At 40.8% G+C, this 26460-nt stretch overlaps 1 protein-coding gene and 1 pseudogene across 1 annotated transcript in view; both read left to right on the forward strand.

Annotated features, from left to right (window-relative positions):
• The window catches only part of USH2A (usherin), a 785943-nt gene extending 760327 nt beyond the window's left edge, over window positions 1-25616 (forward strand). The window contains exons 64-71 of the mRNA XM_007988447.3: window positions 1356-1565; window positions 3370-3608; window positions 4408-4616; window positions 11386-11562; window positions 12884-12967; window positions 17306-17550; window positions 22831-23052; window positions 25382-25616. Of these exons, the coding sequence (XP_007986638.3) occupies window positions 1356-1565; window positions 3370-3608; window positions 4408-4616; window positions 11386-11562; window positions 12884-12967; window positions 17306-17550; window positions 22831-23052; window positions 25382-25471 (1476 nt within the window). The 3' untranslated portion in view covers window positions 25472-25616. The remainder of the gene's footprint in view (window positions 1-1355; window positions 1566-3369; window positions 3609-4407; window positions 4617-11385; window positions 11563-12883; window positions 12968-17305; window positions 17551-22830; window positions 23053-25381) is intronic.
• On the forward strand, window positions 22033-22072 carry LOC119619841 (small nucleolar RNA SNORD116; annotated as a pseudogene).
• Window positions 25617-26460: the final 844 nt, after the last annotated feature.

The following is a 26460-nucleotide window of genomic DNA, read 5'->3' on the forward strand; positions in this document are numbered from 1 at the left end:
AGGTTGCCATTGTAAGGACTAAATAAGCTGACATAAGTTAAAGTGCTTTGTTAAATGTAGAGTTTATACAAATGTGAGTGATTATTATGCAAATGATGAGAGGATGTATCCAAGCTCTAAAAAGAGCAGGTGTGTCTATGTAAGTAGGTTAGTTGTCTCTTTTTAAAAATAAGGCTCCTGGCAATCCTATCAGCAAGGGGCTGGAGATTTGCATTTGACAGCAACCTGAAAACAATTCAACATCAGAAAATTTACTTTCACAAAGGAATCTGGAAAAAAAGAAAAGTATGAAAACTACTGATAGGATTTGACCTAACTACTAAAAATCTCTCTAATGTTTCTTCTCTTGAAGATATTATTGATGCAAAAGCAAAGTAAACAAAAATGAAACTAAACTCTCACTGCAAAGTATTCTGAGTTTTTTTTTTCCCCACAAATATCTCCTATTTTGAACATTCTGCATGGTTTTTTTTTTGGTTTTTTTGTTTTTCTTTTTTTAATACTGAATGCCTGGAATGTGTGTACTGTAGAATCAAACAAGTTTTTCAGACTTGTCTTTAAAAGCTCAGGGGCAAATTTTTAGAAAATACATAGTGTAGAAGAAATGCAATGAGAAAAATTGTCCTGAAGTTAGACTTTCACCTGAAAGCTTACTAAGGAATACTACTCCTTCTAAACACGCAGACAGTCTTCTTGTATTGCCATTTAGATCTATCATTCTGATGGATCACTGTGTAGTTGGCTATTATTGGGCCTAATTTAACCCTATACACTCACACATCCATCTACTCTGTCTATTGTACCTGACATTCTACAAATTACTTACTCATGCAAATGACGACCTAAGGCAACCTTTTAGGATATTCGTGTTTAATTATACAAATGGTTCTTGATAAATAAGATTATACATCGTTCCATATGTTTATTCCCTCCTTGATGAAAGGAAATTTAATTTTCATGCAGATTTGGTGGGGATGATGTTTAAGAATTGCTGAGTTTTATGTAGTCTGCAGATCCATCCAGTTTGCAGAAGCTGACAAAATCACTCCACTTCCCACACAGAGATGAGCAGCTTTTTCATTAGGCTTAAATCAACCGGCTGCATTCTGAAATCCTAAATGGCCCCCTTTGTGTTCACATGGTCAAAGGTAAAAGGCAAAAAATAAAAATAATAAAGGAAGAGCCTGCTCTCCTGTGTGATTACAAAGTTGCAAGATCAAAGTTTATCTTTTCCTGTTGTGTTTAGTTGCTTTTAGTTGCCAATGTCTTTTTTTTTCTTTTCTTTTCTTTTTTTTCCCCCCCACCCAGCCTGAGGGTATCTTGCTTTTGACAGTCTTGTTGATTTCTCTTTGGAGGTCTGGGCAGTGAATTCTGCAGGAAAAGCCCCCAGTAGCTGGACATGGTGCAGAACCGGGCCAGCCCCACCAGAAGGTGTCAGAGCCCCTACGTTCCATGCGGTCTCTTCTACCCAAGCAGTGGTCGACATCAGTGCCCCCAGGAAGCCCAACGGGATCGTCAGTCTCTACAGGCTGTTCTCCAGCAGTGCCCATGGGGCTGAGACAGTGGTGAGCAACAGAGCTAAAAACCCAGGACTGGTTGACTTTTAAAAATCATTACCATGGAGCCCTTGTGTTTACGTTTTTGTTTTTCTTTCCATCTTTCTTATCCTTCTATTCTGAATTGCCCTATGGTGAACTTAGTAGCACAAAGATCCCTCAGAGAAGAAAAAGTGAACCCTGAGGAAACATACAGGAAGTATGTAAACTCTTAGGGAGAGAGATGCTAAAGGTGGTATTAAAGACTCCACAAACCTAAGAAACCAAGACTTTGGAAACAATCAAACTAATTTAATTGAATTAGAAAATAGATCAACCACTTAACATAGTGGTGGCACATAGTAAGAAGTCGGCAAATTGTAATTATTGGTGGTGTAAATGTTAGTATGAAAAAGACAAAATAGAGCAAAGATTATCCTTGGAATCTCTATTTTGACATGCACAAATCTCTAATAACACATGGAAAACTCTCATTCCTCTGGTGAATTCAAGAAAGTTCTAACCCTTTAGAAGAGAGAGCAGAGCAGCTCCATCAGCACAGCCCTAACTCCACTGTTTGTTCATTAACACGTTTGAGGCACATTGGGAGACAGGAGAGATTGCTCAGGGAACTAGTCTTTCACATTGTGCGTTAGCCAAGCCACTTCCTGGAGGCGGTGTTAAGAATCAACTAGACCAGTTCCTGCATTATTTAAATGAAGAGACCAGCAGCCAGCAGGATGAAGACCCTTGTCTCTGTGGTATAGCTTGTGTCACTCTCAAGTTTGTCATGAATAAGTGGAGATTATAATACTTTGTTCACACAAACATTGTATAGAGATTGTGCAGGTCCCGGTATTACACTATAAATTATTTAGATCAATTTAGGGAACAATTTGGGCAAGTGTGGAGAATTCCTCTGAGACCAGAGTGTCAGGTATTGAAACACAATTTCAACAGATAACTTACATACAGGGAGGCTTGGATTGAATGTTAAAGGGATATTAGCATATTTTCTGTAGGGCTTTGTATTCAATAAATATAGATGATGTAAATACAATCAACCCTTGATTATCCATGCTTATAAAATGATAATAAACTAAAATAATTTATATTTGGAGTGCATTGTATGCATTTTTTTAACAGCTCTTCTTAATCATACATTCTTTTTGTCAACATGAAAATTAATTTCCAGTTTCTGAACTCTTGTTCCAAAGAGTACTTATTAAAACCACAATGAGGTTAAAAATTTGCTGAAAATAAACCAAAGAGCTTATAATCCTACAAAGATGATTGAAAGAAGACTATGATATTTTGTAAAAACCAACACCCTCAGAGGAAGAGATTTTCAAGTTCTCCAATACTTATACCTGATTTTAATGCAGATATGAAAGGATTTTTTGACTGAGAAATTGCATGCAAGTAACCATTTGCAGAATATGGACCTTGGTGAATGCTACTAGACATATAATTGAAAGACAGATCTTGTTTTTTTTCAGAGGGTCATAGACTTTGATCAACACTTTGTGTGTTCCGTGCCATTTTCTAATACCATCCTAAGGTGATAGATAATCGATAATATTATGCCTTGTGATTTCCATCCTGCTACCTCAAACTTCTATTTAACGGTTACATTATCAAATTTTTCACCTATTTGTCATACCTCTCTAACGGGGTTGGTATTTTTTTGAGGACAAATGCCATGCTAAATGCCATATTTCGTCTCCCAGAGTGCCTGGCGTGGTACTCCATTCATAAGAGGTGGGATCCGATAACATTCATCAAACACCTCTAATGTTTGACACTGCCTCATCTAGCCTCTTTCCTCCCGTAGCTATCCGAAGGCATGGCCACCCAGCAGACTCTCCATGGCCTTCAAGCCTTCACTAACTACTCTATTGGAGTAGAGGCCTGCACCTGCTTCAACTGTTGCAGCAAAGGACCGACAGCTGAACTGAGAACCCATCCTGCTCCGCCCTCAGGACTGTCCTCTCCACATATCGAGATGCTGGCCTCAAGGATGGCCTCTTTCCAGTGGAGTCCCCCCATGTTCCCCAATGGTGTGATTCACAGGTAGTGGGTCAGGTGGAAGGATGAATAAACTAACAAGGCGTGTGTACAGACTGATGAACTCATGGTATAGCCTACTCCGCACCTAGGCTACAAACCCGTATAGCTACCCAGCACTCCCCAGGGAGGACTTGCTTATTGAATAGATATCTATAGCAAAGTAGACAAATAAATTGATTTGAGTGGTTATGTTACCTGCGATATATTTAAATCATAAAAGCAGCTAATGATAGAAAGGAGAACAACAAAATAAGTTTTACATTAAAAAGACAATGCAATATGTTTGTATTCAATATCCTCCTCCTAATAGTTTTCTGGAAGCATTCCTTCTACAAGTCTTCCCTGGAACATAAGACACCTCCACAGTTAAATCAGAATTGCCCTGATCTAATTTAAAATATTGTCATAAACCACTGTTTGAAAGAAAAAAGAAGACACTTGACTCAAATCATTTAGAAAAAAAAAAGTCTTTATTCTAAAAAGAGAAGAACCATTTATGTCTCTCCTCTTAAAAGAGGAAAATGTCTTATCTCTACCAACAAGGATCGCTAGTTGCTGGGTAAACAGCAATGTGTGTGTAGATGGTGACTTCTTTTATCATTTCTCTAGTTACATCTGCTGCTCGTTTCCAATAACATTACATAAAGTGTTTCTGAGAGCAGTTTTCTCCAAATGGAAGTTTTAAAGAGCCTGTAGTCTATGAAAACAAAATGTCTCCTCAAAAAATCGAACCAGTTTTAAAAGTGAGAGTTAAACTAATTCCATTACCCATCTTCACTCTATGTATCCCTTCTCATTTTAGCTATGAACTCCAATTCCACGTGGCTTGCCCTCCTGACTCAGCCCTCCCCTGTACTCCCAGCCAAATAGAGACAAAGTACATGGGGCTGGGACAGAAAGCCAGCCTTGGGGGTCTCCAGCCCTATACCACGTACAAAGTGAGAGTGGTGGCACACAACGAGGTGGGCAGCACAGCTTCCGAGTGGATCAACTTCACCACCCAAAAAGAATGTGAGTACAAGTGGCTGCTACCACAAGCCAGAGAGATTGGAAGGCATTCAGGAGAAGCTTGTCCTGAAAATCGGGGATGCCACTTTTTAAAACAGATTGAGTGGGCTCAATAACACTGAATGTTACTGAAGCATTGATGAGGTTGACTACTGAGGAAAAATGTCTACTGGATTTAATAATGTGGAAGTCAAGGGCAGATTTAGGAAGGATTTTCATGTGGGGATAGGGTAAAAACAAATTTAGGGGAGTTGAAGGATCAGTGGGAAGAAAGAAAGTGAACAAACACTGATAGACCATTTTTAGAAACAGTGTTGCTACTCCTTTTCTTTGTAAATTACGTGGCATAGTCTCTAGTATGTCCAGAAAGCATTGAGACATAGCACTATTAGGAAAAGCAAAAGGGCAACTGAGTGAAGAAAAGCACAATCAACTAATCAATTGGGGGCTTCCTTACATTTTTATATAATACAGTTATGCATCGCTTAACGATGGGAATATGTTCTGAGAAATGCATCGTTAGGTGAGTGCCATGAAAATATCGGAGTGTACATGCACAGACCTACCTGTTATAGCCTACTCCGCCCCTAGGCTACAAACCTGTATAGGCATGTGACTGTGCTGAATACTGCAGGCAACTGTAACGCAATGGTTATTTGTGTAGCTAAACATAGAAAAGGTACAGAAAAAAATCTGATATAAAAGATAAGAGGGACAGGCGCAGTGGCTCACGTCTGTAATCCCAGCACTTTAGGAGGCCAATGTGGATGAATCACCTGAGGTCAGGAGTTCAAGACCAGCCTGACCAACATAGTGAAATGCCATCTCTACTAAAAATACAAAAATTAGCCAGGCATGGTGACATACACCTGTAATCCCAGCTACTCAGGAGGCTGAGGCAGGAGAATCACTTTAACCCTGGAGGCAGAGGTTGCAGTGAGCCGAGATCACACCACTGCACTCCAGCCTGGGCAACAGAGCAAGACTCTATTTCAAAAAAAAAAAAAAAAAAAGCAAGAGGTGGTACAGGGCAGCTCCATTATAATCTTACGGGACCACCATCATTTCTGCAGTCTTGATCAAAACGTCATTTTGAGATATATGACTATAACTTAGATTTTATAAGGTATATGCTTTTATTGTTTAATAATGGCAAACACAAAAAGGATTAAGAATAAAATAAGTACTTATCAGAACCACTACATAATTTATGGAGTCCAGTGGAAAATGAAAATATGGAATCCTTTCCTGAAAAATCATGAAGAATTCCAAGACAGCAGCAGGAGAGCGTCAGGCTAAGCCCAGGACTCTTCTGCGTCACAGGCCTGTGCAGTTGCACAGCTCACATGCCAAGAAAGCTGGTCCTGCGTATTATCCCCCGACCCAGAGGCAACCACTACTAATATTTTGGCATAATCAGTTCCTTTAATCTCCTTTCTATGCATAATTTTTACTATGTGGCTGAGATACTATAACTAAAATTTCATAATCGGCTTTTTGTTTAACATTATTGTATTAGCATTTCCCATGGCATTAAAAAAACTCTTTAGCCACCCATTTTAATGGCTATACACTATTCCATATATAAATTAATTGGGGCATTTGGGTTCTTTTTTAATTTCCTTTTAATAAATATGATGAAAAAAATCTTTGTGAACAGATCTTTGAATGACTGGTTATCTTCTTAAATTAAATTTTGACAAATAGAATGTACTATTAATACATCAAGTATTTTAATATTTTAAGGCTTCGAATACTAATGTCATGTTTTCTTTCCAGAAAGATTATGTCAGATTATAATCTTACCTAACATACTCTATCTGGCATTGAATATTATGCCAATTTTAAAAGCAAGAATTACGCATTCATAAAAGACCAATGTCTCACACAAGGACCTTCATGTGTCTGAGCAACAACATGGCAGGATGTTAGTAACAGATCACGTTTACAGAGGACTTGTTTGTTCCTGGTAGAATTTTAGCATTTTACAAATACTACAACAGGCCTGTGAAATAAGTACTATTATTATCCAAATTTACAGATGAGAAAACTGAGGCAGGACTATGAACTGTGCACTGCAACTCCAAGGTACCATTCATATAGACTGTGATCTGAACTGAGGCTCTTGGAGTTAGACAATGAAGTGGCCCTCAACTAAGGTCAGAGCTTAAGTAACTTGGCCAGTTTCCACATCTAGTTAGTGCAGTAATTACTCTGAACTCATGATCACTGAGCTTGGCTGCTGTCTCAGTACTACTCTTTCCCTGATCAATTAATTTCCTACGCTCTGTAATCAAGACTCCAAACCATCTCCACCCTTGCCAAACCTCCCTCTGCAGCTCACCCTTTCTCCCTGCATGCCCACACCTGGCTCACCCATTTCTCCCTTTATTCTATGCAGAACTCCTTGCCTTGTAATTCTCCAGGAAAAGAGATGTCATCAGTCAGTAATTTACTCCTATTCCCCCTGAGACAAACCTATCTGCATTTACCCCATTGCTGTCAGTGACAAGGAAAGAGTGGTCCTTCTTCCGTCTGAGATAAACCTGCCTCCCGTGCAGTGAATTTCATCCCCTTCATTACTCACCATCCCTTCGAGAGGGTCTCCTATCTTTCTATGTATCTCACTTTTATTCAAAGTTCCTTCTGTCTTTCTAATGTTAAAGCAAACAAGCTCCACTTCCCCTGCAGTGATGCTGGCTCTCCTCTCTCTGACAGCAAAAGTTTCCTAAGGAATGGTCTGCAGATGCTTTGCGCATTTCCTCTCTTCCACTTACTGTTCAACTTCCTCGGCACTGGATGAAACTATCTTCCTAAGTTTGCCCTTGGCCTCCATATTGATATATCCAGAAGGCATGTATCTCCAGGAGTCACCTTCACTGACTTTCCAGTAGCATTCAATGCAACGAACTTTCCATTCTCGATCCTTTTTTAAAAAGTGGTTTACCGTCATTTTCATGACAACCCTCTCCTGGTTTCTTTTCTACTTTTTTGGATATTCATTTTTAGTCAACTTTGTTGGTTGATCTTCTTCCACTGCCCAAATCTTAATCCTAAACCTTTTCACTTTGTCCCCTTGACCATTCTCTCCTCCCTCCTTTCCTCCTCCCTCATCAGGTGAGGTCATCTGCTCCGAGGCTTTGGTTCCAAAAGCCAGACTCCAGTGGTCACCTCCCACCCAAGTGCTCTGTTTTGAAGTGTATACCCCTGCACCCAGCTTCCTCACAGACATCTCCCTCTGAATGTCTCATAACTAGCTTACATTGGACAGGCCCCAGACAGAGCTTGCAACTTTCGCCTTCAAGCTATGCTTCCTGTAGTCCTCACTTTCTCCATTTTCATCTCCAGCATTGGACACAGTATCTTAGATTCCAATAAATGTTGCTTGATGAATGAGCGAGTGCACCTAACACTGCGTGTTTATTGTTGACACTGCTCAATCAGCATTTTTGTCACTCATACTATATTCAAAGCAAACTGTAATGATTCTTAATGTGTGCTGTCTGATTTTGTAATCTTCACGATACATCCAGAAGCCAATTTTGCTAAATGTTGTAGTTTTTTTGTTGATGTGGCCAGAAAGCCAGAGAACAGCTAGGTGAGCTTTGTAGTTTATAACCAATGCCCTTTTCAGTCATGAAGCTGAGCTTTTGTCGATTTTTTTTTTCTTATGCTTGGAAGAACAAAGTGAACTGATTTAAGATTTTCTTCCTGTGGCCAGGCATGCTGGCTCACACTTGTAATCCCAGAGCTTTGGGAGGCCAATATGGGAGGACTGCTTGAGGCTAAGAGTTCAAGACCAGCCTGGGTAACATATCAAGACTCCCATCTCTACAAAAAAAATTTTTTTTTAATAGCCAGGTATGGTGACATGCACCTGTAGTCCCAGCTACTCAAAAGACTGAGGCGGGAGGATTGCTTGAGCCCTGGAGGTCAAGGCTGCATCGAGCTTTGATCATGTCACTGTACTCCAACCTGGGCAACAGAGTAAGACTTTATCTCTGAGAAAAAAAAGATTTCCTTTCTTTGTGTTTTTTCATATTAGAGAAGCAGCTGGACTAGTACCATAGGAGAAAAGGTTCCCTTAACCCACTACTGGGTCAATAGATATGGAAAAATACAAGAAATGACTATGATATGGGTTCTAAAATACCATTTATACTACTTTTAACTCATTATAAACACTGGGAGCAGGAAAATCTGCACCAGAGAATACAAACCAGAAAATAATTTGGGGCCGGGTGTGGTGTCTCATGCCTGTAATCCCAGCAATTTGGGAGGCAGAGGTGGGCAGATTACTTAACGTCAGGAGTTCGAGACCAGCCTGGCCAACATAGTGAAACCCGTCTCTACTAAAAATCCAAAAAAATTAGCCAGGTGTGGTTGCACACACCTGTAGTCCCAGCTACTTGGGAGAACGAGACACGAGAATCACTTGAACCTGGGAGGCGGAGGTTGCACTGAGCCGAGATAGTGCCACTGTAGTCTAGCCTGGGTGACAGAGCAAGAGTGCATCTCAAAATAATAATCATAATAATTTAGAAATAGAATATGCAGTTTTATATAGATGTGATCACATGTACACTCAGCAAATGGTCTGGAGATGAAGCCTAACAATACCTTCAGCCCCCTCTGCTTGAATCCCCCTTCAGTGGAGAGAGAGGTGAGGTATAAATGTTTAGTAGCTGGCCTGCTTGAGGGAAAAATGGCCTGATTTGAAGTGTTTGTCAGTTTCCATTGTGTGAATACCCCCATTACTGCTTTCAAGTGACCAACATGACGGCACTGAACAGGGTTGGGAAGGGATGAGTAGTAGCTTATCATTATACAATATTTCCACCAGTCAGATAGAATGGATGTAAATGACCTCAGGCACACAGACAGTAGTAAAACATAGTGAAACAATTAAAAAGTTACATATTTGGAGTATTTATAACCTTTGTTTTAATATAATTATTTAAGTTTATATAATTTAATTTTTAGTAGTGGCCAGATTTAACAATGACTCACGAAATTCCTGAGCTTCAGCACACCACTGGAAAGCACCCATAGGGTGAACCAGTAAATTCTGTTCTTTTCAACGAATGTGTACCGATCTTAACAAAGTAGTATGGGCCTTAGTTTAAGCAAGCCTAGGTTCAGCTCCTTGGTCTCCTACCAGCCACCGACATAGAGCAAGATATTTGACCTCTCTGAACCTGAGTTTTCTCACCTCAAACATTAGGAATCAATCCTTACAGGATTATTTTGAGGATTAAATGAGATAAAGTATGTCAAAAGCTAGGAGCATAGTGATTCTTATCACTTTTTCAGTCTTCCTTGGGGAGGATTCGTAAACTCATTATTCTCTATTATTTTAATTCTTACTCTTTTTCCTCAGGAAGGTCTCCAAATCCTACAGGACAAATAAGACTCCTATATTTCTATTTTCTTGCTAGTTACAAGCCATTTCTTTATTTGTGCTGTTATGATATAGGGAAAAAGTGAAAATCTACTGAACTAAGGTGATAGAGAGAAGTCATAGACAAATAACAATAGAGCGTTCCTTGTGACATTAGGCGGAATTAATGTTGGAAAAGCATTGAGATTTAAAGAGGGCTTGATAACTCTTGTTTTGGTGTTTGCAGAAAATTTTTCTTATGGCTTTATGAAAATATCTTATTTTGAAAGATAACAATCAACTATGTCTTTATAGTTGAATGTTATAATTACAAAAGCATAATTATTCCTTATTTTGTTATATTTCCTAACATCAGAAATAGATGGATTGTTTTTTAAAGAAAAAGAATCACATTCAATTTCTCACTACTCACTCCTTTCTTTTCTTAAAAGCCAATTTGGTATATAGGTGAATCTTAATGTTTTTACAAATATATTGATTATTTTGTAGAAAGCAAGATCTCATGAAATAAATCTCTTCTGACTTGACAAGATGATATGGTATCCCTTCATTTGTTTCCACAAAAATTATTAATTTAAAAGATGAGCCCCAGTTAAGGATTTTCTTTTTGTTTTAGTAAGGAGCTGAAAAATCAAAAGAGAATGTGCCTGTGAAATGCACACAAAGTTGCTTCTATATGTGATATAATACTTAGGAGACCTGAGCTTGATTATATACTAATGTACTATGCTATTGATTGATGAGTCAGAGCAATGAATTATTATACTTGAATTGCTGTTTGCAAGGCTTTTTAACTATCTCAGAAAACAAACTAACGGTTTGAGAAAAAGCTTTAACAATAAGTGGGTGCCAAAAGGACATAATTCACCATCTAAGCAGTTTGGTTTGGAGAAAAAAATGTATTAACTTCATCTAGTCCTTGGGGCTTTGTGGCAATAAATATTGATTTGATATGAAAAATAGCTATCTACTGTAGTTAATAGTGTTAAGGATACTTTACCTGTTAAAAAAGAGGGAAAATGCAACAAAATATGAGCTCCAGGGTTATGTTGGTGAGCAGATCCATTGTATGTTAATAATTTTATTTATAAAACACCACTCCCTATCGATTTTTTTTAAAGCAGGCATAAAGTTGCTGAGAAAGCATTTCACACATGTTCCCATTGGTTTTCTTTTCACCCCGATACTGGTTGTCTCGTAACACTGAGGAAAAAGTGAAGGATTCTTACAATGTTGGTCTTCTTTCCTTTTTTTTTTTTTTTTTTTTTGGATTGGTTTGGTTTAGTTTTGCTCATACTTTTTTTTTAAGCGCACACCTGCACCCCTTCAAAGAGGTTACCCTTTTTAGAACCTACAACTTTCTCCCCACAGTGCCTCAGTACCGGGCCCCATTTTCGGTGGACAGCAATTTGTCTGTGGTGTGTGTGAACTGGAGTGGCACTTTCTTCCTGAACGGCCCACTAAAGGAGTACGTGTTAACCGATGGAGGGCGACGCGTGTACAGTGGCTTCGACACCACCCTCTACATACCGAGAACGGCGGACAAAAGTTAGTTTCTGACTCCTGTTTCTCAGTGTGGAAGGCGCTCTGTTCCCCAGCTTTACGGGACGTTAAATCTGAAAGCTGACCAGCAGATGCTCACCATTAAAACGTCCTGGTTTAAGTGTCCACTTCCTGTGGAAGAGTTACTGCTTAGGATAAATAAGGTTTTCTTTCCTTCCCATTTGCAGCTTGACAGCACTGCAGTTATAATGTGGTTCAAGGGGACAGTGCTGCCTCCACAGGACTGGAGGGTCTCCAGGAAGGGATAAGACCGAAGGGCAAGTTGGGGTCACAAAAGAAATAGCACCCATACATAGTCAATGACTACCCTAAAATAATACACTTCTAGTGACTTCATAGATTTTCTTGCTGTATCTCCAGTCTCCAAACAGAACCCTATCAGGAAATAATTATCTCCAACTCAAAAGGATCTGAGTAAGGGGTTTCCTTCACCTTCCTTGATATCAGCTCCTGAAAGAACCATCTTGTCCCTCTAAGATGGAGTTCCTTCTTCCTGTTTACTTACACGTCCCTTTTCTCTTTGCCTTGTTTTTAAATTGAATTAAGAAAATGCTTTACAAGGCACGAAGTATTTTCTAGTGATCAGCACGCTCACAGGACCAATGCTTACTGTACAATGCAGTGATTAATGAGTATTTTATCTTGGTGTAAGGTAGAGGTAAACAGTGAGCTCTAGCATTGCATGTATAGTCATAGAAACTTAATACAATTTTTACAAAGATTCAGCTACGCATGTTCATAGTTACCATTCATGGTCACCTGGGCAGCTCATTGGGAAGGAAAGGTGGCCTGATGGTTGGCAGACACAGGTTCTACCTGGCCAGGCCTCTAACCATCTGTGTAACCTTGCAAGGGTCACTTCCCTCAGGTTCCTGGCCATTGAAAGAGCAATTTAGACCATGTGATTTCTAGGATCCCTTTTGAGCTCTCCTTACTGTTCAGTAAGAAACTCTAGGTCATTTAGTGGAGAGTACACCTGTAAATTTTAAAGGAAGGGTTTAAACCGTGCGCAGAACAAGATGCGCTTTGTGTATATCCTTTACTCCTCTGTTATTCTTTTCCTTTGCTGTATAAGCTCTAATTTTTCTTAGCTCTATTACTTATAGATAGGCTATTATTACACTAATGATAGCTTTTTTTCTTGAACATTTTAAAATTAGAAATAATTTTGAATATTATATAAAACGTTCTAACTTGCTCTGAAATCTTCTTTTTCATGCTATGATGCATTGCTCTTTTAAAAGCATGTGCCCTATTTGTAGGTGTTGAATGAACAGTTCATTTACCAGTTCTTCCTTTTGTCTAGCCTTCTTTTTCCAGGTCATCTGCACGACTGATGAAGGAAGTGTTAAGACACCATTGATCCAATATGATACCTCTACTGGACTTGGTAAACAACTTCTATTATGCTTGGTATAACACCTATTCATTTTCCTCAAAAAACACACATATGTTTGTTTATACATACTTGGAGTCTTAATGTATTAGCACCGACTATACAGAAGAAATTGTGCCAAGTGTTGTCAGAGATTTTTTTTTTTTTTTTTTGAGACAGAGTCTTGCTCAATCACTCAGGCTGGAGTGCAGTGGTGCTATCTCGGCTCACTGCAACCTCTGCCTCCCGGGTTCAAGCAATTCTCCTGCCTCAGCCTCCCAAGTAGCTGGGATAAGGCACACACCACCACACCCAGCTAATTTTTTGTATTTTTAGTAGAGATGGGGTTTCATTGTGTTAGCCAGGCTGGTCTCAATCTCCTGACCTCGTGATCCACCCGCCTCAGCCTCCCAAAGTGCTGGCATTACAGGTGTGAGCCACCATGCCCAGCCAGAAATTTTTTAAAAAGTCCTCATGGAACTTATATTAGGCAAGGAGTTACAACATACTTTTTTTTTTTTTTTTTTTTTTGACAGAGTCTTACTCTGTTGCCCAGGTTGGAGTGCGGTGGTGCAATCTTGGCTCACTGCAGCCTCCAGCTCCAGGTTCAAGTGATTCTCCTGCCTCAGCCTCCCAAGCCATGCCTGGCTGATTTTTGTATTTACAGTAGAGATGGGGTTTCATTGTGTTGGCCAGGGAGGTCTCGAACTCCTGATCACAAGTGATCCACCCACCTTGGCCTCCCAAAGTGTTGGAATTACAGGCGTGAGCCACCATACCTGAATATACTCTTAAATATACTCTTAAAATGCCAGAATATACTCTTAAAATGCCAAACATTGAATTGTAAATATGGAAAAGACCAGAGAGCTCAAACTAAATTTTTCTCCTAACCACAAGCCCTGTCAATAAAGTATTGTATGACTTCATGTACATAAAGGTGATTTACAGAGGAAGTTAGAGGAGAGATCAGAAGAAGAAAGAAAATATTCAGCCAATTCATGTTGATCATAATGTTAATATTCTGGATTCAAAGCCTAGAATGATAAATTTGAAAAGTGTCTTTTATCCTCTGTAAAAGAGTATGATTGACTGTTGATATCAAGTAATTTAGCTCAAGGGATACAATTTTAATTTTTAAGGAGCATCTTTTAAATTCAGTTTCACTCATAGTCTCTGAATCTAACATTTGTGATACTTTATAAAAGCAAATTAGAGAAATGCCAAATCTTTTCCATTAAAACAGATTTGGAATTGATATCCTATTTTAAATTCCAGTAATTAATGACATATCAAATTTGCATTTATATATAAAGTTTTTTTGAAAAATAAAAGTGTCCAAAATTTCTGAAACACAATAAAACATATATATTATTGTCGAAGACAGTTTCAATTTGTAAAAATAACATATTATTCTATGTTTCCAAACTTTACATGTCTGGATGTCATATAAAATTTCCTACAACACTTAATTCCTCTCATATGGCTTATTTCATTTAGTAGCAGTGGTACGATAGAACAGACCTCATTCGGTATTCTGTTAGCAACTCCCATATTCCCCCAAGTGGACAAGTGGAGGTCTAAGGGACACAGGAATTTATCCAGGAATGCTCTGCTAGCTTGTTACTGGGATGAGAACACCAACATGGATTTTCTACTGACTTCTGGCCTGGGACCTTTTCTTTGCAATGGTTTGCCAAGTTACGTACACGTAAGAATCACCCCAGTGTGCTTGTTTATTATAGTTTCCTGGGCCTCTGGCAGAGATTCAGACTCAAGGAGGCTCAGAATCTGCTCTTTAAATAAGTCCTGCCCAGTGATTCTGACACAGGGCTCAGGACCACGTATTGAGTGATGCCGGAAAACCAAGGTTGCTCACCTTCTAAGCCCTGCCAGTCTAGTTTCCTTGGTGAACGGGAAGTGTGTTGTTCCTGAAGGCAGGCCATCAACAGAGAGGGATTTACTCTGACACTGGCTGTGGTTTCAGTTTTTCTTTGGATCTGAGGCCCAGTCACCAGAGTTTCAACCCCTGACAGTGAACCTCCCATGTGATACACAGGTGGAGTCCCTTAAGGTGAAGGGGTACTTTGAAAAGACAGAAGGGAAAGGATAAAGGGACACCATCCTGATCTCGAGGTCTTCATAAAAAGGAGAAATCCCTGGCTGGCTCATGAACAGGAATTGAGAATTTCCATTGTGTCTGGAGGCCAGGCTCTGGGCAGAGCAGAGGGAGGGAACTCTGAGGATTGCGCAACTCTGGCAGATTCCAAGATGTGCTGCCCAACTAATATCTGTCGTCAGTTCTAATTTTCATGGTGTAACTTTGAAAAACACTCCTGTTCCTTTGCCTGGAGGCAGCCTCCAAGCAGGAGAGTGGCGGAGACCTCATTTTCCTCTGACTGTTCTAAGGGCTATTTCTCTTTTGAGACTTCCCTCGGGCAGGCTGCCCTCCCTTCCCCTACGGGCTGTGGAGCAAGACGCCCACTGGGCCCATCAGATCAGTTTCTGGAGTTACAGCCAAAGAGTTTTTTCCTCTCTGTGCCACACACAGAGGAGACAACTCTGTTAGTGTACCACCTAGGCTGTTTTGTTTTTAATCAAATGACACACATTGGTTCCTAATTAGGGGAATTTCGACCTGCTGGAGCTTGATTGGAGTGTTAACTCAACCCTTTATTTTAGAGATGGCAAGCAAAGGTCAGAGTCCAATATTTAATCACAGAGCTGATCGGCAGCAGAGTTAGGGTTGACAAAGTTTAGTTGTAGTCACTTTCTCTTCCTGCCTTTAATATTTTCACCCCAGTTCTGAACTTTTTTCCTTTAAGTCTTTCCCTGGGAGTATGAGTGTGAAGTACCAGGCAGGCCCACAAAGTTCTAGGGGAGCTGAAAATGGGGAGATTTGTCCAGTGAGTGAGTAGGCTTTGCAGTTGGGTCTGTTTGTTTTTCTGACCTGGTTGTAGGTATTAGATTTAGATGAGCAGCTCTCTGACTCACAGCTCCACACCAGCCTGTGTGGCCACTGCATTGGATCCACAGGTTTCTGTGCTGGCTCCAGCAGTGGCTGGATGGGAGCAGATCTCTGGCCACCCCACCCCCACCCCTGCCACACCCCTGCTTAGCTTGCCAAACTGACAACATAATTTCACTGCCTTTGCCTGTCCTGCATGATCCTTGTCAGCCTTTCTCCTATCTTCCCCACAAGACTTAATAAACCTGCCTCGCCAGGCGCGGTGGCTCATGCCTGTAATTCCAACATGTTGGAAGGCTGAGATGGGTGGTTCACGAGGTCAGGAGATTGAGACCATCCTAGCCAACATAGTGAAAACCCATCTCTACTAAAAATGCAAAAATTAGCTGGGCGTGGTGGCATGCACCTGTAATCCCAGCTACTTGGGAGGCTGAGGCAGGAGAATCTCTTGAACCCAAGAGGCAGAGGTTGTAGTGAGCCAAGATCATACCACTGCACTCCAAGCTGGGTGACAGAGCAAGACTCCATCTCAATAAATAAATAAATAAAATAATAATAATAATAATCATCCTGCCCACCCTTCATCCCTGTGAAGACCTAAGCATAGGGCCTGGCACCAGGTACATTATTGTTAAACATGAGCTACTTTTACTAATACTAACCTCATGTGCAGAGACACACATCAACTGAACTCTCAATGTGTGAACACCAAGCAAAGGTAAGTGGCCCCAGTGCTAAAAGATTTCTTTCCATAGGAAGCTTTCCCAGTGCATTTGGGTGATGGTTTGCAGAGCTTTTGCTCTTTAACAGAGAGGCCATGTAAAGACAACACAGAAGCAAACACAGGCTGTTAATATCATAATGGAAAATGGAATCTGATGCTTCAAAATCCAGTTTACACAAAATGTCAGGAATGGGACTGTTGCATGAAACAAGGACACCTCAGATCTCCAAGCAGTGATTTTGTTTGTGACTCTGCAGCAATAATAGTAAGGGTCCCAGTCCCTCATGAGAACCCAAGCAAGGACTTTGCTCCCAAGGCACACAGTTATGAAACAGGTGACCCTCAAGGTTACTTTGGTAACCCCTTTTAAAAATTGCTCCCCACACTCCCATCTTTCCCAGGGATTTGGCAAGGCAGTGGTGATTTCCAACCTGAGCAGCAGAGTCAGAAGTGTCAGCAAGGCCTCTCAAGGGCTGTAAGCATCTCGTTATAACCCAGCAACCCACTGAACCATTACCCCAGCCTGCACACAAGTGCAAACAAGCACCAAGAGACAAACTGCTTTCAACTCCTCTCTAATTTACTATCAAACAGCAGGGCCAGAGATGACAAAATTGCTTTCTGAAATAACATTTCCCCTTTCTTTCTCTGGGTTTTGCAGGCTTGGTCCTAACAACACCTGGTGAAAAGAAGGGATCGCAGAGCAAAAGCACAGAGTTCTACAGCGAGCTGTGGTTCATAGTGTTAATGGCGATTCTGGGCTTGATCTTGTTGGCCATTTTTCTGTCACTGATACTACAAAGAAAAATCCATAAAGAGCCTTATATCAGAGAAAGACCTCCCTTGGTACCTCTTCAAAAGAGGATGTCTCCATTGAATGTTTACCCACCTGGGGAAAACCATATGGTATGTCTGTAGAGGTGTGGCCCCATTTCCCTATCACTGGACTAGAATACTTGTTTTCCTTCTGAGAAAAATGTGTCATAGCCATAGTAACAAGGAACCAGATGTAAGTTATGTTTCACTAAGTGTGGGGACCAAGAGAGGCTAACCCTAGAACAGCTTTCTCAACTTTGGCTGCACATTAGAATCACTTGGAAAGCTTTAAAAAATATCACTGCCTGGACTTCATCCAAAAAATTCTCATTTCCTTGGTCTTGAGGAGGGCCTGAAGATCGGTATTCTTTCTTCACTCCAAAAGTGATTTTAATGTGTAACTAGGGATGAGTATTTCTGCCCTGTAAGTGTAATCCAGGGCCTGGTGGAGAAGACTTGTATGTTGAGATGACCTGGGGAAATTATAGGTTGTATTGCTGTATAATTTGGTGGGGGGGAATGGGCATTAAAAGGGGGAGATGGGGAGGGAGGGGCTAAAGTGTTAGCAGTGCTCAGTCTGTCCTCTGGTCCTGACACCCTGTGCCACAGGGGATGGATGGCTCCTCTTAGCTCTAGACCACTCACTCCCAAAATAGGAGGTCCAGTAAAGGTCTAGTGGGAGAGGGCCCCATCACCTAGTAGTGCAGGACAGTCATTGCCCAGAGCACTCACTGAAGAGTAAAAGGTGATTTAATTCCATGGTGCACTCTGCTGTGAGGCTATGTCTACCTGGAAGAGGAAAGGCTGCGTTTTCTAATCCTCACCAGGTACCCATCTGTTCCCCAAAGCTGTGCGCCCACAGGGCTACATCTCCCTGAGGAGGTGTCTTTTTTCCAGTTTGCACTAAGGTTCTATATTAGCTAGTGGCTACCCTTGGCAGTACCAAAATTAAACACAGAAGCCTGGTCAAGCTGCTTACAGTTCAACATTTAAAAACATAGCGGGGAGTGAATGCAGCAGCATTGGCTGCCTTCAGACCTCTTCACTTTTCCAGCACTCAGCGATGAATGATCACTGGTTAAGCCCCAACATGGCTGGATCAGACCTAAGTAGCAGGAGTGTTGGGGGCACAAAAGGGCAGTGGGCCCCCTGAGGTCCGTGGTTTGTGGCTGGTGTGGGAAGTAGCAATGGGACAATGATGTGGTGGTGGAGAAGCAAAGAAGGCACTGGCCAACACCACTGGGGCCTTGGCTCTCTCTCTCTCTAGTCATATCTGTCCCACTCCCCTTCTCACTGATCCTCCTCGGAGCCTCCTTCCTCCTTCAGCCCATCAGACAAGCTCTGAGCACAGGGCCATTGCTGCCGTGGCTCCTTGGGTGACTCACACTCTTGCTTCATTCACATCTCTGCCCAAACGTCACCTCCCATTCTATGGAAAATTTCCTAGCCCGTAACCCACTTCTTTTCTTTTCCATAGGATTTATCACGTAACACTAAATCAGATATGTTTGTCTGACTCCTGAAATAGAATGTAAGCTCACAAGATCAAAGATCTTGTGGGCCTCTTCCTGTTGTATGTGCCCCAGCACCCAGAACAGTGCCTGGCATATCACAGGCACTCCACGAATGTTTGTTGAATGAATGAATGAATGTTGAGTGACCATTTCGAACCATGGGCCATTTGCTCCTGTTCAGTGAATAGTCATTAGGAGATTCTCACTGAAGAGCAGATACTTCAAAATTTTTCCTTGTTAAAGAATAACTTTCTTTAAGGAGCGCATGTTCTTCGAAGGTGCACTGCTGCTGGAGGAAGGCAGTGGAAGAGAGAAGAAGGCAGGAGAGATCTGTTTAGCCTGGGGGATGAGCTAAATCGAACCTAGGGTCTGTGGAGTGCACAGAGCAGTGAAAGGGAAGTTCCCAAGCACTGCTGGGCACGTCTACTGTATAATGTGAGGTGTGGTTACAGGAAAGCATACCCACATACCAGCAGTGTCCAGAACTCATTTCAGTGATACATTATCCTGTCCTTCGACCCAGTCCCTACAGGCAGGCACCTCTGTGTCAGAATCCTCCATGAGGAGGAACACTGTCTTCCTTACTTGGTTATCTTAGTGACCAGAAGACCCTCCCACTCATTCTTGTGGGGATGTTATGTTACTCTGGATATAACCCCATTGCTCAGGGTTTTAATAAGTCTTGTTAAGCTTCGCTTTGTCAAAGTGAGGACCATGAACTGTCTGCATCAGCATCACATAGGAGGAGCAGGACCTGAAGTTTTGAGGGAGAAACTCAATAAGCTGCCATTTTAACTGGAACCTCAAGAAGTCTGGGCCGGGTGTGGTGGCTCACGCCTGTAATCCCAGCACTTTGGGAGGTTGAGGTGGGCGGATCACGAGATCAGGAGATCGAGACCATCCTAGCTAACACAGATGAAACCCCGTCTCTACTAAAAATACAAAAAATTAGCTGGGCGTGGTGGCGGATGCCTGTAGTCCCAGCTACTCAGGAGGCTGAGGCAGGAGAATGTCATGAACCCAGGAGGTGGAGCTTGCAGTGAGCCAAGATCGCGCCACTCTACTCCAGCCTGGGTGACAGAGTGAGACTCCATCTCAAAAAAAAAAAAAAAAAAAAAAAAAGAAGTCTGATGCACAGCAAAATTTGAGAACAGCTGAAAATGAAATAATAATATAATACAAATCCTGTATGCAGTGTGCACTGTTTGATAACGAGTAGAAACAGGTGGTGGGAGGGGGCTGGTTAGACCTTGCAGTCCTGACACCACACAGGCTAAGCCACCTCTGGGGACAGACACAGGCTTCAGCTGGGAAAAGCAGACAAAAGAATGTAAACACCTTGTTCCTGCACACCCTTTACCATCAGGGAAATGCACAGTGGCACCCAACTGATTCTTTCACTGAATGGCCAAAACTGAGTCAGGTGTGAGGATGGGAAAGCAAGGAGGGACTGGGTGACTGCCAGGGCTCTGGTCTCAGGAAACTGGTTCATCCTGAGCACAGAGGCTGTTCATTGCAGGCAGGTCTCAGCAGAAGTGAAATCTGGGGTTCTCCAGGGCACCGGGTGGAATTCCCCTGAGTCTGTTGAATCATAATTTAATCGTATCCAATTGACAGAGTGTACTTGCAAGTCTTCTTCTGTGGCTTTTTAAAAATATTTTTAAACCAAACTGCTCTCACAAAGTTGGAGACCATGAGAGACATGTCAAAAATTAGCCAAACTAAAGAGAGTACAATTTGCATTAGTAGAGCAAAATGAAGTCCTCGTTGGTGACTGTGGGCTCCTCATCTACTCAGATGGGAAAGAATCCACTCAAGGGGAAGAATCTGAATAGGAACAAGCCAGATTCACCTGCTCAGTTTTCCAGATTGACTGTCTTTTCACTTGAGTAGGTCAATGAGCTATGCCCCTGCAGCACACACACACACACACACACACACACTTCTCCCCCTCATTTGACAAGCTCTGGTTTCAGTGCTGGTGTGACCTTCTTCCAAGCACCCCGTGTCTTGTGAACAGGTAAGATATCCTTTGAACATCAGTCCCAAACTGGCAAAAGGATTTTAGGCTATACTCTGAATGGAGAGAAATAGGCAGAGGTGCCAGGGAATGAGAGTGTCTTTTGTATTTCATCAACATTTTTCAAGACCACACAGTATACGACACAGCTAAGTTTAAGCTCAAGTTTTGCTTGTTATTTAATTACTGGTTTGAAGATCCTGTCATTCTCTGCAGTACTAAACAAATAATGGCAGTGGTACTTACCTTAGAAACGAATCAATTAATTTCCACTCACCAAGGGTTTTTATTATTATTATTATTTCTTTGTTTTTTGAGACAGAGTCTTTTTCTGTCATCCAGATTGGAATGCAGTGGCGCGATCTCTGCTCACTGCAACCTCCGCCTACTGGTTTCAAGCGATTCTCCTGCCCCAGCCTCCTGAGTAGGTAGGACTACAGGTGCCCATCACCATGCTCGGCTAATTTTTGTATTTTTAGTAGAAACGGGGTTTCACCATGTTGGCCAGGTTGGTCTAGAAATCCTGACCGCAAATGATCCACCCGCCTTGGCCTCCCAAAGTGCTGGGATTACAGGCATGAGACACTGCTCCCAGCTTCACTATGAGGTTTTAGTTGCAAAACCCAAGTTTCTCTCTCTCTCTCTCTCTATATATATATATATATGCATGTATGTATATATATGTATATATATGTACACACACATACATACACACACATATATACATATGCATGTATTTATCATAGGATATATATATACACACATCAGAGCAGTATTACATATGGGTATGACAATGCTGTTGTTGGAGAAATGCAAAGAATGTGTTTAAAACTATTCCAAACATGGACTGATGCTGCCATTTGTTCTCAGTTTGACTCTGTGGCTGATATATCTGATGTGTCAAGCAATGTCACCCTAAAAAGTTACACCATGCACTTTGAGGTACTTCTGTGTGCTGCATGAATGCATGATCTTTTGCATGGTGTGTTGACTGCACAGTGAAAAGCAGGAACAGATCATCAGTGGCTTCCATATGTCCGTTCCTTGGAAAGCTGAACAACATGAGTGAAAACTCTATTTAAAAAAAAAAGGAAAGAAAAAGCAGAAACATTTCATTGATTGGACCAGCTAAGTCAGAGCCCTCAGATATTTAGAGCAACTAGATTTTATCTTGCGGCTCATTCTAGGTCTCAATTATGGAGTGACTTTGTCTTTCTGATGTTAAGGTTAATATCAGACCTGATTTAATTTGGAGACTGGACTCCTCAAACAAAGGGAGGAACATGGAATAAGAAATGAGGGAGGGAGGGAGGGAGGAGTCAATTTCCCTACACAAGTCCTGGACTTTTAAAGTGAAAGACAAACGGAGTTCACATAGTGGACCACCATGAAATAATATTGCTATCTTTGGCTGCTTTGCGGGAGGGGTGTTCACAAGAGGGAGGCTCTGTGTTGACATGTATGAAGAAGATACCTTGTTCATCCACCATCTGTCTGCCTTGCCCCACCACTTTGCAATGCAGAAAGCCCTTGCCCCACAGGAACAACAGCCAAAGCACCAGTGCGTGAACTCTCTAGGTGCCAAAAACACTGGCCGCCTAACTTGAGTATTAGCTCATCATCTCATCATTCTTACCAAGAAACCCGGGGTCACAATGTTCCGGGTGCTCATAACTGCTAAATTCTGTGGGTGGCAGTTGTTCCCTTCATTGACAAAGTGACAATTGTCAGGAGACAGTCGTTCCCTTCACTGACAATGTGTGAGACACAATCCTCTGTCATATTTCAAGCCCATATTCCTTATATGTGAATCACTCACAGCAACTTCCTTCTCAGGGATTAGCCGATACCAAAATTCCCCGGTCTGGGACACCCGTGAGTATCCGCAGCAACCAGAGCGCGTGTGTCCTGCGCATCCCGAGCCAAAGCCAAACCGGCCTAACCTACTCCCAGGGTTCTCTCCACCGCAGTGTCAGCCAGCTCATGGACGTTCAAGACAAGAAAGTCCTGATGGATGACTCGCTGTGGGAAGCCATCATGGGCCACGACAGTGGACTGGTGAGTTGGTTTCCTCATACGGGGCCTTTGCTAAATATCCCAGAAAAATACTGATATGGAACTGCCTGTACTTCGCCGAATGCAGCCCCATGGCACTCGCCTCTTTAGCACTTACCCAGTGAGGTTTTAACAACTGCTTTACTAGCATTACTACAATTGTTTGATAAGCAGGGTAGAAACTTTGTCTTGTTCTTCTGGTATACAATAGATACTTAAAAATAAATGCATATTGGTCGGGCATGGTGGCTCACCGTCGTAATCCCAGCACTTGGGTAGGCCGAGGTAGGCAGATCACCTGAGGACAGGAGTTTGAGACCTGCCTGGCCAACATGGTAAAACCCCATCTCTACTAAAAATACAAAAATTCGCCGGGCATGGTGGTACGTGCCTGTAATCCCAGCTACTTGGGAGGCTGAGATAGGAGAATTGCTTGAACCCGGGAAGTGGAGGTTGCAGTGAGCCAAGATTGCACCATTGCACTCCAGCTTAGGCAACAGAGTGAGACTCTGTCTCAAGTAATAATAATAATAATAATAATAATAATAATAATATATAAATAAGCAGCATACAAGTTATACTTCATAAACTTGGAGCAGAAGGTGACTGGAAACATTGGAATGGGCTTAAAACAAGGCATAAAGTACAAGCACTTGTTTTACTAAAACAAAAAATTTTAGTATGTCCACCTTTTACTATTGGAGTATGGGTGGATGCAAAAAGAATATTTTGTATCAACAGGTGAACATGGTTGCTTTCCGAACACTTAGGAAATGATGAAAATGAGGCTGTTACTGTTTGTAAGCTTCATCTTTCATAATTTCAGTCCAGTGGGTACAAATAATTGGCTCTTTGAAAGGTAACCTCTTCGTAATATAATATTTATTATCAGCCTCTGAGTGGTTGCGATAACAAAAATCTTAGAATTTTTGCCAACCATTAAATTTCACTGTGCTGTCTTCTTAGATGCCCGCTGCAGTACCATTCCACTGGGCCAGTGAGAAAATAAACAGATAACCAGCTAGGAAGTTAGCTCCTCTGTTTACTCCTCTGGGGTAAAATTATCCACCTCCATTTCTTTCAATCATCTGCTTCTGTTTTTTGGATTTACACTCGTCTTTCTCCTCCGAGTCCTCACTTTTCCTGCACTGAAACGTTGATGACTTCCATGAAGCCTTGTTTGACTAATAGCAAATAATAAAGGGAGTTCCCTAGATCCAGGTTCCCTAACACTACAAAAAATGTACAGTCCTTCTTGCCTGTTCAGAATGATTATGTAATATATACATATCTATAATGCGCATGATAAAATTACAGGCTGTTTGATGTTGTTGTAACCTCAATTACATTATTTCATTTCAGATCTAAAGTTTTTAAAAGGCAGGGATGATTATATTTGGTTGAAACAAGGAATTGCTAATTGATCAGTTTTTACATGCAAAACAGCAACTGCTATACATTCAACATAATACACTGAAAGTTCAGATGAATTGTTTCACCTAATCTTCACAAACTGTAGGAAGTAGGTTCTATTGTCATTCTCGTTTTTTACAAAAAGAATTGAGGTTTAGAGAGGTGAGTGATTTAATGAGAGATTACACAGCTAGCAATTATTTTCATGGGTTTGGGTTCTTAAAAACATCATCTGACTACAGAACTATTTGTAACTATTATACTGTATTGTCATTTTTGCTTGCTTTTTACAGTACTAATAATGGGCAATGTGCAATGGGGCTCAGTACAAGCTTTTGAAGGTGCCAATACTTGGCAAGTTATCTCTTTATTATAACATTGTAACCAACATTACTAATCCTATTTGATAAATACAAAATACAGCACAAGAGTGGGAAAAAATGGAATACAAATATCTTGCATTCTGGCTCCTCCATTTACTATTTGAACTAAATCTTTATATATGTGTGTATATATATGGCCAACAGTCTGTTCTTTTGTATTTTTGTATTCTACTAAAAATACAAAAACTAGCTATATATATATATATATATATATATATATATATATATATACACCCCACTCTACAGATGAGTAGACTGAGGTTTCTGAGGCTTAGAAAGGTTAAAATATGACACAATATAACCCTCAAACCAGATACACATTTTGAATTAGTCAAGTTTATATGTGCATGTGATGTGATCCTTTCAATGAGAAATTTAAGGCAAGGACTGTTGTAGACCTCACCATAGTGTTGAGAATAAAATGTTAAGCCTTTAATACTTATTACTTTTTACATATAATTGATACAACTATAAACTGATAGCAAATACTATTGATGGCAACTATTGTAGCCAATGATGATTGGCTTATTTTTCAGTATGTGGATGAAGAGGACCTGATGAACGCCATCAAGGGTTTCAGCTCAGTGACTAAGGAACACACCACATTCACGGACACCCACCTGTAAAGGATGGAAGCCCGGAAGACGTAACCCTGGAATGCAACCTCTGCACTCCTTTCCTCCTGGGTTATCACTGACATGTCATAAATGCTGAAAAGCCATTGTTTATTATCCTATAATTATTTAAAGAAATGACGACTGTTTTCGAAAGCGTTCCTTCTTAATAGAGGTCTAAGAAATGATGTTTTTCTGGTTGTCTGAAATGAGAAGTAATATTCATATAAAAATACTTGGTTTGCTCTTATTTTGTGGAAGACAAAGTATGTAATTGTCACTTGGTTTCGTTTGGCAGTGATGCTACTGGTTAACTGAATAATCAGTGCCAATTTCAAGATGGCCTACAGTTGTTAGAAGTAGTCAGTTGCTGGATCAAAAACTAAATGATTCTATTGAAAGGATATCACTGCTGTTCATTTCTATCTGCCATTTCTGTCAGGGTTGACATAATCCTGCAAGAACAGTTATTCTAATGATCACAGCTGCTAAATGAAATCCCAAACTTTGCACCAGGTCAATAAACTTTGCTGAAGGTTCTATTTATTTACAATACATAGGGTTACTCACCAAACTTTTTGACAAGGCAACATATAACTTACACATAAATGTCTCTGTTCTTGCATTTATGAATTTTCCAAAAATCTAAGGCGTAAAAGGCTTATTTATACATTTTGAAGAGAAAACAAAGTGTTTCAATAGGAACACCTCTACTTGAACCAATGTTTTTATTTCACATATTTTATAGTTTTGAAACTCTAGTTTCTCTTAAAATTGTCAATTCACTGAATATCAGAGAATACTGATATCTTCAACTTAACACATTGCAAATGTAAACTACTGTTCTATTTGCAATATTTAACTAGGCGGCATGAAATTTTAAAAGGAAAAATGTATCTGTTCCTTCTAGCATTAACATATATACATGTAAAGACGACTACACCTATGTGTATATATATCATGTATATATTACTCTGTACTATATCCCTTCTTTTTGGAGA

The sequence above is a fragment of the Chlorocebus sabaeus genome, chromosome 25, assembly GCF_047675955.1.
Source record: "Chlorocebus sabaeus isolate Y175 chromosome 25, mChlSab1.0.hap1, whole genome shotgun sequence".
NCBI lineage: Eukaryota > Metazoa > Chordata > Mammalia > Primates > Cercopithecidae > Chlorocebus > Chlorocebus sabaeus.